Source organism: Cryptomeria japonica, chromosome 6 (assembly GCF_030272615.1).
Source record: "Cryptomeria japonica chromosome 6, Sugi_1.0, whole genome shotgun sequence".
NCBI lineage: Eukaryota > Viridiplantae > Streptophyta > Pinopsida > Cupressales > Cupressaceae > Cryptomeria > Cryptomeria japonica.
Window position 1 is genome coordinate 112,373,839 of NC_081410.1, and position 11,827 is coordinate 112,385,665.

At 35.1% G+C, this 11,827-nt stretch overlaps 2 protein-coding genes across 2 annotated transcripts; both read right to left on the reverse strand.

Annotated features, from left to right (window-relative positions):
* Nucleotides 1–841: 841 nt before the first annotated feature.
* Nucleotides 842–1,942, reverse strand: LOC131051223 (methylesterase 1). The gene is made up of 3 exons (XM_057985629.2): nucleotides 1,643–1,942; nucleotides 1,292–1,558; nucleotides 842–1,210 (listed from the first exon to the last, which is right to left on the reverse strand). Exons 1-3 carry the CDS (start codon nucleotides 1,874–1,876, stop codon nucleotides 941–943), a joined length of 771 nt encoding a protein of 256 aa, XP_057841612.2. The 5' UTR covers nucleotides 1,877–1,942; the 3' UTR covers nucleotides 842–940.
* Nucleotides 1,943–4,580: 2,638 nt separating this feature from the next.
* Nucleotides 4,581–5,680, reverse strand: LOC131051222 (methylesterase 1). The gene is made up of 3 exons (XM_057985628.2): nucleotides 5,411–5,680; nucleotides 5,061–5,327; nucleotides 4,581–4,978 (listed from the first exon to the last, which is right to left on the reverse strand). Exons 1-3 carry the CDS (start codon nucleotides 5,642–5,644, stop codon nucleotides 4,703–4,705), a joined length of 777 nt encoding a protein of 258 aa, XP_057841611.2. The 5' UTR covers nucleotides 5,645–5,680; the 3' UTR covers nucleotides 4,581–4,702.
* Nucleotides 5,681–11,827: the final 6,147 nt, after the last annotated feature.

Sequence of the window (11,827 nt, forward strand, 5' to 3'; positions counted from 1 at the left end):
CACCTGTCCTTGAACATCCCATCTAAAACTCCTCTCTTTGATTTGTTTTTTCCCTTTCCTTTTCCCTCCATTGCAATCAGGGGTGACTTTATTTGTCTTTTCTTTTGGACTAATTCTCAAGTTTTTTTTCAAGTTTGGGTTTATTTATGCTTTTGCTTCCTTTTCATCATTATTGAGGAAAATATCTTGTTCTGACTATCCAAGTTTCTCATCTTCCATATACTAAGTTTGTCCTAGTGTATTGACTTCCAATTGTCTTCTTAGGGTCGAATTCATTACAAGATCCTCTATTCTGATCTTGTTCTTGTTTGAATTATACTAAAAATATCACATGCTACTTTTAGAATAGAGTCATTATCATTTATTTTTTAACTGTTGATACCTTCTTATCTGCTGCAATCTCCTTATCATTCCTGATCAATTTTGTTGGGGCATGCATCAAATCCTTTCATAGATCTTCGTTTAGATTTTCCTACTCCATTGATTTCTTGCTTTTGTCGACCCTCTTTATTGAGGAGGTCCTCAGATCCTTCAACGATGTCTCCTTCTGGTTGTTTGGCTCTAATACTTTCCTCCTTCCATGTTGATTTTTCACAATCGTTGGTGTTGAAAAAAGGTTACAGTTTTATAGAACTTATCCTGTGCTGAAATTTTGATATCCTATCCAACGATCTACTCATATAAATGCTCTTATTCCAATATATTAAAAATAAATGAAAGTAAATTAATGATCATAAGTCTTTTGAAATCTTTGACATGAATTATTGAGATGCTTCTCAAAGACAAGGAAGAATGAAATAAATAAACAATACGGAGTGGAGTATTTCCTTACAAAAAAAAGTTGAAGTAATCTATGATTAATAGATAGGTATCTCTGCAAAATAGACTCAAGAAACACACTTTTTTCTTTGGCCTTCACCCACACATTATAATTAAAAATTCAGTGATAGCTACTTGAAATCTCATCCAAAATCTCGGCCAAACGAGAAGGAAAACAAAAGAATGGACTGTGATCTGAGCCTTCCATTTCATACACTCTATCAGGAGGATTTTCAGCTATCATTTTCTTCTGCAACTCTTCCCAAATGATTTTATCATCCTTGGCCACCACATAAACTCTGGGGACTCTTCCATATCTCTCCTCACTAAACACCACCTCTCCTTGGATTATAGGAGACTTCCTCATAAGCAACTTCCCCAGCTCAATATCCTGCACTTTTATTTCTCCACATAAATTCTTCACAACACACAAGCAAATAAAAATCAATGGCAGAAGATATACAATGTTTACCTCAGTTGGGCTATTTTGGTACAACATTTGCCTTGAGAAATTAGGGCCAAACTTTAAGGATATTGGGATGCCATTCTCTCCCATTGTAAATTCTGTGTCTCCCCATGATTGAATTCTTAGGTTCAGCTCATTTATCATATCCATGATAGAACTCCCAGTGAGAGGCATGAATGCTGTCAAAAACACAGCAGCTGTGATCTTGTCTGGAAATTGTTCCATCATTGAGGTCAAATTCATACCTCCAATACTGTGACCCACCAATATTACCTGCACCCAACAAATTGAAATCAGATGGGCTTAGATTAAGATTGTATTGAGATGAAAAGTTTAGCAGTGGTGCAGAGATCATACTTTTTGGTGGGGAGAAAGAGAGTTGAACAATTGGATAAGGGGTTGATTTATGTCAGACCATGTTTGAATTTGATGGGCTTCCAGTGAGTGAATTCCACAGGAAGCAAGATCTATTGCAGTGGCATCATGGCCTGCATTTCTGAGGAGAGGGAGGAGTTTATACCAACACCAGGCTCCATGACATCCTCCATGAACCAGCACAAAGTGTGCCCCTCCCTTTGCCTTTGCCTCCATCAATGATTTTCTTCAATGAATTGATACTTGCACAAGAGTTGATTACAAGGAAAGAGGAACAGAAATCAAAGAAATCAAAGAAATCAAAAATTATTTACATTGTAATTTGATTGACAACAATGGTTACCAACATGTGTCATCATCTTTGAAAGAAAGACAGTTCCTTTTTGACTACTAATATACGTGAGATGCAAATTTTTTTTTGAGTGCTAATATTTTATTATAAAATATCTTATATAAAGAAAGACAGTTCCTTTTCTTGACTACTATAATATATGAGATGCAAAGATTCTTTTTGAGTGCTAATAATTTATCATAAAATATCTTATATATTTTTTTCCCTTTCTATTGCATCTCCAGTTTTTTACAAATATAACAAATTTCATTGTAATTAGGGTTTAAAGATAGTTAATTCTGTTTACAAAAGAAAACTATAATATTAAAGTTAATCGTAATAATGTTGTCTAAATAGATTAAAAATAAATTTTAATATAAAAAATAATATTAAAAACTAAAATAATAAAATTAATGATTTGTGATGTCATTATCAAATAAATAAATCAATTAAACTTATTATGGAATGTATAAATAATAATCATATTATATTAAAAGTTCAGTAAAAATCATGTATTGGGTCAACACACGTCTATTTGTATATCCAGTAGTTGTCTATTTGTATATCTAGTAGTTGAGAAAAAAAAAAGGTACTAATTAGAACAATTGCACAGCTTTATTGGTATCTATAGCCCATGATCATTTGTGTATAAATATTGGATTAGTATGAGACTTCATCTTTAAATGACCACTTTTGACCCTTGCATGCATTACAATCCTCTTGCTTTCCTTGTAGCTATCCACAAACGGAAACGATAGTTGTAAGCTCTTAAATAGCATTAAAAAAGCATTAAAAAAACAAAAAAAATAAATCACACACTAAGCTTTGACTTTTAGACTTAAAAGTGTTAAACACTCAATGTTGACTGACAATGTATAAATAGTTTATTTCGCTTTCACTAATAAAAGTTTAAAATTATACTCTAATACACTTGAGCCGCCAAGAGTGACTTCCAATAATATTTAAATAAAATAGTATACTTCAACCCCAAAAATTTTCCAATAATTTCCACAAATTTAACTTTATATAAATTAATTTTATTTTTTTAATATTTTTTTTATAATGATATTATATATAATTTATAATAATAAAATCAAAATTAGATACATGAAAGTTGTACAAAAAAATAGTTTTTTTATATGACTTATATAGAATTAATCTCAAGTATATTATATAATTTTTTAAAAAAATAAAATAAAAATTTATTGATTGCAGACAAATTTTTTATAAAAATGATTAGGAAACAAAATACAATCAATTATACAGTCTTAAGCCTTATCTTTTCCAACTAATTGCCCGAACACATGAAAAAAAATTATATGAAATGACACACTCATAAACTTTACATGAAAAAGGACCACTACCACTTTTTCATAAAGTTTAAATGAAAAAGGGACCACTACCACTTTGATTTATCACACTGTAAGTTTAGTCAAGAATAGAATGAGATTAATGTATAGAAACACTTTGAATGCACCCGGATAAATAATCATCTTTATTGTTTTTTTTGAAACTTGAAAAGTGATGGCCAAAGTTTGCAGATGTGTAAGACAACAAACTTAGAATGTGTAAGACAACAAACTTAGAATTATGTGTGGGGAAAAAACCCTTCAAAAGCATGGAGCCCTACTAAACTAATGTGGATGTGCTTGCCAATGGCACAACTTTATTTCTTGATAGCTGGAGATGCTTTCAAATGGTGCACAATCTGTTTGAGTGCAAATCTGATGTGGAAGATCGAATGGTGCATACTATATCTCCATTTTTCCTGCACTCAATCTGTTTGAGTGCAAATCTGATGTGGAAGATCGAAGTTTCTTGTTTAATAATGCTTTAGAGATGCATGGGGGTGTTATCTTATTGGTTCATGGGCTTGTGGGAAAACACAAAAAAAGGACCCATTTTGATTGCTTAATGCTGCAATCATATGCCATTCCATAATGGTGCAATATAAATTAGTTTCAAACTTACAACACTACAAAGAGACAAATTCTCACTCTCTGTGCATCTCTGGAGCATGTTACTTTCAACCATATTCCCCGTGAATGGAATGGTGTGGCTGATTGCTTGGCTAAATGGGCTTCCGATCATATGCATGATTGGAATTTGGTGGATCGGGGCCATCTGCCCCCGGATTTGTCTCATCAATTGGATCACTTGGTTGATCTTGATAGGGCCATTTAATGGCCTTGCTTTGTAATGTCTCCTTGGTTTAATAATATTTTTACCCCTTTATGTTACAAAGAGACAAATACTTGCCAAGTATTCCATCTTCGATCAACTAACTTTGTCAAATTCAGGACTGATGGGGTTCACCACTTATGATATGCTAGCTAATGACACAATGCTATTGATTTTGCAAACTGATCACTCTTTGGGGTTGCACCAACCGTTGATTTAAATAACAATCAAATGGTTCCAAATTGATATCATCCTTCAGAACATAAACTTCCCCAATTACATGTGCTACTAGAACATAAATTGATTTGGCATGATGAAAAAGATTTTGCCAAAGAACAAAAGGGCTTCAATACCATTCCACTTTTATTTTAACCACAGTCAAAATTACAACATACTAATTATTTAGCCTTTATACATATAAAAACTACGTCATTCTTTAAGAGAGAAAAGTACAATAACATTTTAATACATGTATACATATAAAAATTACTGTCATTCTTTATTCTTTTGCTTTCGGTCATAAACTTTCACTAAATTCCATTGTAGCTGCTTGAAATCTCATCCAGAATCTCAGCCAAACGGTGAGGATAGCAAAAAAATGCACTGTGATCAGAGCCTTCTATTTCATAAACTCTATCAGGAGGATTTTCAGCTATCATTTTCCTCTGCAACTCTTCCCAAATGGCCTTATCATCCTTGGCCACCACATATACTCTTGGGACTCTTCCATATCTCTCTTGGCTAAACACCACCTCTCCTTGGATTATAGGAAACTTCCTCCTGAGCAATTCCCCTAGAGCAACATCCTGCACTTTCATTTCTCCACATTAATCATTCATAACATACAAGTAAGTAAAGATCAATGGCAGAAGCTATAACACTGGTTACCTCAGTTGGGCAATTTTGGTACAAGATTTGCCTTGAGAAAGTATTGCCAAACTTGAAGGATATGGGAATTCCATTCTCCCCCATGATAAATTCTGTGTCTCCCCATGACTGAATTCTGGCCTGCACCTCACTTATCATTTCCATGGCAGAACTCCCACTGAGAGGCATGAATGCTGTCAAAAACACAGCAGCTTTGATCCTCTCTGGGAATTGCTCCATCATTAAGCTCAAACTCATGCCTCCCATACTGTGACCCACCAGTATTACCTGCACCCAACAAGTTAAAATCAGATGGAAGTAAAACAGATTATATTGAGAGAAAAACATTAGCAGTGGTGCAGAGATCATACTTTTTCTTGGGGAGGAAGAGAGTTGAACAATTGGATAAGAGGCTGATTTATGTCAGACCATGTTTGAATTTGATGAGCTTCCAGTGTGTGAATTCCACATGAAGAAAGATCTATTGCAGTGGCTTCATGGCCTGCCTTTTTGAGGAGAGGGAGGAGTTTGTACCAACACCAGGCTCCATGACATGCCCCATGAACCAGCACAAAGTGTGCACCTGCCTCTGCCTTTGCCTCCATCACTGATAACTTCAATAAGATGATACTTGCTCAAGATGTCTCTTCGAGGAGAATAAATACAATAGAAAACTAATTTATCATTATATTCATATCGCTGAAAAATCTTGAATGATAGAAACATATCTATATCACATCATCACGGGAGTGGAGGACAAAATATTAGGTTAAATTGTTACCAACAAAATAATATTAGTTTTAATATGGTTCTTATCATAAAAGATTTTTGTTGTTGTTGTTGTTGTTTTTTATTTTTATTTTATTTTAATAGTAACTTCAATTTTAAGGCACTTACTGTAATATTCAAACAAGGGTATCAAACTAGTCTACATAAATAAAGAAACTTATATTCAACTTAAGGGTTAGAAAACATCAAAAAATAAGAGCTAGATGAAACTCTTTTTTGCACTTTGAGCCCTATTGAGCTTGATAGGGTGTTTTTGGAGATCTTTGAACAACACAAGTCTCTATTTATGATAGTTGGGTTATATAATATATCACAAGATTGAAAACTATTTAACAGTCCCTATATACTTTGTTCTATTTTTCGAAGTAGAGTGGTTTTTAGTGGAATATTCAGTGTCTAGATGGTCATTGTGAGACATGTGCTTAATCTTTGAATCAAAATTAAGTGTGTTCAACATGTTCAAAAACATGTTATCTTCAGAGCACACAAGAGGAGACATAATAGAAATGACGACAGGTTTTGCATTGTCTACAATACATTATGAAATAAAGTTATTAGTAGACTAATTCTTTCTGTAAAAATGCAAAAAGAAATCTAAATTTTCAATGACATAAGCTATTGGTTTGGACTCTTATTATTGTTAATTGCTATGGATAAAATATGCAAACATGTGACAACTTTTAAGTTCATACTAGTGATTTTGTTCATGGATAGACAATCAAACTATGTATCTGCCAACTTTTTTATAATTGTGATTGAAAATTTAAATGCACCAATATTAGCATTGTATGAAGAAGTAGTTGCATTCGGCATGCACTAAGAGCTAATATGAGTTGCATCATTGTTTTTACATTCTTCACTAGGATAACTAAAATTTGAAAGTGGTAAGTATTCTTGGACTACTTGAACCAATAAACTTGTACCTGAATAAGTACCCTCTACAACAACCTCTTTGAATTTGGGAATAAATGCATCCGGTACAAGTGGATAACAAAAGACAATTGACACTGTGCAAAAAGGATTTTCTAACAATTGAGCAGCCCAATCACTCCCAGTGTGATTAGGCAAAGTGCTCTTGAAAATATTATTGTCAAAAGAAGTGGGGATATAAGAAGAAGGGGTAGGAAGGGCCCAAACATGCTTATCAATTAACACCAACAAACCTTCATGAAGAATAGAGTATTTAACATGATTCTTCCTATGATCTCTGAGACTAGCCCAAAGGGAAGACATCAAGAAAAAAGGAAAAGAAACCCTAACATTATGGCGGGAATGATTTATCAAAACAAAATGATGGTCATAAACACTGTTGAAACATCCATCAAGAGTGAAATAATCCATAAGTACCTTAAGGAGTTGGGCCCAAATGTCCTTGAGAACACTGGTATCATAAAAGTTGGTCATCTTCTTCACCAACTTCCCCTTTTCCTTCTCTGATTTTGGGAAGTTCTGCATTGCAATATCAGTATAAGTCCTATCTTTGTAATATTTCATGCCATCAGAGGAAAGGACCGTGACTTCAGCTATCAAGTTCTCATCCATAGTAATTTTATGCCCATGCAAGATAATGGTTCCTTCCTTCCAGTGCTTATCGAAATAAGCGATGACATCCTTGTTAACCCCATGCAACTTCTCAATGTAGGGAGTGACACCCCCTTTCACCAGCAACTTTCAGATTTTATGGTTCTTCTTCAACTGCTCACAGAGCTTGGAGGCTCAATCCGCTTCCTAACTCCCCCCATGATGCTCAAAAAAATCACATAAAACACAATGATCACCCTGAAACAAAAATAACAAGCAGAAGGGAAAAACATCCACAAAGCATGCGAAATAATAGCACCGTAATTACATCGCCTGAGGCCAACACATACCAAAATGATAAAAAAAAGGCGATCTTTCTAGAATCACTATGAGTAATAAAAGCAAAATTACTCATTGTCCTTACTGCCTCAAATTCTGTCATGAAGGATGAGCATGTATAGTTTAGTATCCACCCTGTCCTCATTGGTCCACGTAACTTGGCTAGCACTACTAACCCCTTTGTTAGCAAGGTAGTTAGCAACAACATTAGACTCCCTATAAATATGGGATATAATGCAATTTTTGAGAGAGTTAATAATATCCTTCGCTTTATTAATCCATATCTTCACATTCCAAGAAGACTTAGATATACCTTTGAGATATTGTATTATATTTTTAGAATCACCCTCAATCCAAACATGTTTAAAGTTATGTCGCTTAGCAAGATTAAGACCTTGGAAGGTCCCAGTGGATTCAACTAGGTGGTTAGACTGAGTTCCCAAGGGGAGTGCCACCACTGAAATTAACATGCCATTATGATCTCTCAACACTCCCCCACAACTAGTTGGCCCATAGTTACCTTTGGACGCCCCATCAAAGTTAATTTGACCCATCCCTGCGGGGGCCTTCTCCAAGCTTGAATGACCCTATTCTTAGGATTAGTCTTAAGAGTCAAAGAGATATAAATCTGCACCTCCCAAGCCTTAGCAACCCTGAGATCATAGTCATTGCAGAGCAGTCTATGAGGACTAGGCTTTGGGTATAAAATAGAGAGGTTATCATTAATCCATATCTTCACATTCCAAGAAGACTTAGATATACCTTTGAGATATTGTATTATATTTTTAGAATCACCCTCAATCCAAACATGTTTAAAGTTATGTCGCTTAGCAAGATTAAGACCTTGGAAAGTCCCAGTGGATTCAACTAGGTGGTTAGACTGAGTTCCCAAGGGGAGTGCCACCACTGAAATTAACATGCCATTATGATCTCTCAACACTCCCCCACAACTAGTTGGCCCATAGTTACCTTTGGACGCTCCATCAAAGTTAATTTGACCCATCCCTGCGGGGGCCTTCTCCAAGCTTGAATGACCCTATTCTTAGGATTAGTCTTAAGAGTCAAAGAGATATAAATCTGCACCTCCCAAGCCTTAGCAACCCTGAGATCATAGTCATTGCAGAGCAGTCTATGAGGACTAGGCTTTGGGTATAAAATAGAGAGGTTATCATTAATAGCCTGATTGATTTTTTTGAAAACAATATCTGGCTGAAGGTAGGCCTCCTTGAAAATGTGGTTGTTACACTCCTTCCATATTCCCCAAGAAACATGTGGGAAAACAAAAGACCAAAGAGACTGTAAGATGTGGTTCTTAGTCAACACCTTCCATTGAAAAATAAAATCCTTGACCAACTCCAGAAAGATCCAACATAATTCCCATCTTTGAAGTACTTGACTCCAGACCTCAGCAAAAAAGGGGCAGTGCAAGAAGAGATGTTCAACAAATTTAGCTTCTTGCATGCAAAGATGACGCCTATTGGGAATGGAAAAACATCTCCTACAAAGATTATCAGTAGTAAAGATCTTGTTTAAGATAAGGAGCCAAAAGAAAATATTGATCTTCAGAATTAGATGTTTAATCTAGACTTTAGACCTCAGAGGGGAAGGAGAAGAATTAACAGATAACAACATCATCCAGGCAACAAAGAAGTTACCAGAAGAAGAGCATATCCAAACCAACTCATCCTCAAAGTTATCATTCTCCAAAGAAAAAGAGTTCAAAGAAGGCTATAGAGGCCCAAGGGTGGGATTGACCAAAGAGAGGTTAACCCACCATCCATCAACCCAATAATCTGCCGCTTTCAAACCAAAAGAAGAAATACAATCACCTTTAAAAGCCCCAAAAGTAGGATCAGAAGCCAACAAAGACTTACCAATCCAACAATCATCCCAGAACATAATACTTTTGCCATTTCCCAATTTTCAACAAGACCCCACAAGAGCAACATCCCTCGCCTTGATGATATTGTTCCAAAGATGAGATCCATTAGGGAGATTTGAGGAATTGAGAAACATTCGAAATTTCTAACAATCATAAAGGTATTTATTATGCCAAAGGGTGTTCCATTCACTTCTACATCCAAAGGTCCTCTAGACTTTCTTAGCAAGAAGAGCATAATTGAAAGATTTGATACTCCTGAGCCCCAAGCCTCCATATCTCCCAGGTTTACACACACTCTCCCAAGCCACCAGAGGAATTATTTTCTGCTCCTCCACCCCATACCACAAAAATAGTTTTTGGATTTTCTTAATAATATCGACATACTTAGCAGGGATCTTGAATAAGCTCAAAGCATACATCAACAAATTTTGAAGAGTGGACTTAAGAAGTTGAACTTTCCCAAATTGGCTTAGCAAGGCACCTTTCCAGCCCACCAACTTCCTATTAAACCTATCAATTAGAGAGAGACACAAAGAATTAGGAGGCTTAGGCCCCAAAGGTAATCCCAAATAGGGCGAAGGGAGCATTCCAACTCGACAACCAAGGATATTAGCAATCTTTTTCTGTCTAGCCTCCGGGGTATTGATAGAGAATATGGAGCTTTTAGTTCTATTCACCATTTGACTCAAAGCACATTCATAAAGACTTAGGGTAGACTTAATACCTCTAGATTCACCAACAATCGAGCTTCCCATTAAGATAGTATCATCAACGAATTGCTGATGGGAACAAATAAGACCTGTTAGGAAAAGGTTTCAAACCTTTTAAGGGTCCATTGCCCACTTGTTTCTAATTAAATCTTCCCAGGTTCTCTGTCGTAATAGTAAACAGGATAGGAGAGATAGGGTTGCCTTGTATTGAGGTCACTATGGCTTTGTTTATTAAATTTGGGTTGTGAACTACTAAAATTTCAGCTCCTATGCTAAATTAATTTTTGAAATAAAAGTGTATCTAGAATTGGATTTTATGGCACATCTTGACATGTAGCTATAAAAATGTATTATAATGTTATGTATTTCAAGAAGCTAATAAAATTTATTAAGCATGTTTAAGAAAATGAGAGCAGAAAATTGGATGTGCTACATACTTGAATTCTACTGCTTAGTACACTTGTTGGCATAGACAAGTCAACTTTCAAAAGTTGTTTGAGTAGAAGTAGTGCAAGTTTAGTATTTTAGATATATTTACCAATAAATAACATGTTAGATAGTCATTTATCTATATAAAGCGATTGATTTTGTATAAAAATCGATTTCAAGATAGAAAAGCAACATTGAAATAAGTTATATACTAGATAAATTTCAAAGCTTAGAGACAAAGTAAATAGTTGATTTTTTTTAAGCATTGTTAAATACAAATAGGAAAAAATGAATATGAATTAGAGCATAGTCAATTCAAAACATTTGTTCTCATGAAATTCTGCATGATAATCCTATCTCGAAAAAGAGACAAGTCATTCATGAAGCCCTAAACATAACAATTTTTAGTATACGTTTATATCATTTAATCCATTTAGATTTTACCATGAACATATTACTAAAAGAGAACAACCCGATACAAGTTGTAGAGATATGGATCGCACGGGTGGCAATTAGTCTCTTGTCACGAATCTCGAGGGGAATGCTGACCATTTTGCCAAAAATATCCCCCTCAATGTTACCTAAGGGCATTCAAACCCGTGACCCAACACTCTGATACCATTTGTTGGCCTAGTTTTCCGTTGCATCAAAAGACCGATTTATCAACACCCGATACAAATTGTAGAGATATGGATCGCATGGGAGGCGGTTAGTCCCTTGTCACGAATCCCGAGGGGAGCACTGACCATTTTACCAACACATAATAGATATAGAATATATTAGTAAGAGAGCACAATAGATCTAGCATAGATAAACAATATCTAGCACGGTTTTTTTGCCTTTTCATGTTATTGCTCATTTTATGGATTTTGTTTGTATGCAAACAAATTTTGATACCAAAATGCATGACATCAGTATGACATAACTCACTGAGGAAGCTTGCAATGGGAATATGGCTTACATCCACATGGAAATGATTTGTTGCATAGAGGAACTCCTTTGAAACAATTGTCTCACAGTCAGAAAAGGTGTAAATCATTGTAAACATGATTCTCATCACAACCGAAATGATAATCATCCATATCAGATGTGGAAATAATGGACGCTGATGGGAGAGC

Coding starts and splice junctions, on each gene's coding strand:
- LOC131051222 (XM_057985628.2), bottom strand. CDS start 5,644: ATGGAGGCAAAGGCAGAGGCAGGTGCACACTTTGTGCTGGTTCATGGG. Junction 5,328..5,410: donor CTCTTCCTCCCCAAGAAAAA/GTATGATCTCTG, acceptor TGTTGGGTGCAG/GTAATACTGGTGGGTCACAG. Junction 4,979..5,060: donor ACCAAAATTGCCCAACTGAG/GTAACCAGTGTT, acceptor ATGAAAGTGCAG/GATGTTGCTCTAGGGGAATT.
- LOC131051223 (XM_057985629.2), bottom strand. CDS start 1,876: ATGGAGGCAAAGGCAAAGGGAGGGGCACACTTTGTGCTGGTTCATGGA. Junction 1,559..1,642: donor CTCTTTCTCCCCACCAAAAA/GTATGATCTCTG, acceptor TGTTGGGTGCAG/GTAATATTGGTGGGTCACAG. Junction 1,211..1,291: donor ACCAAAATAGCCCAACTGAG/GTAAACATTGTA, acceptor ATAAAAGTGCAG/GATATTGAGCTGGGGAAGTT.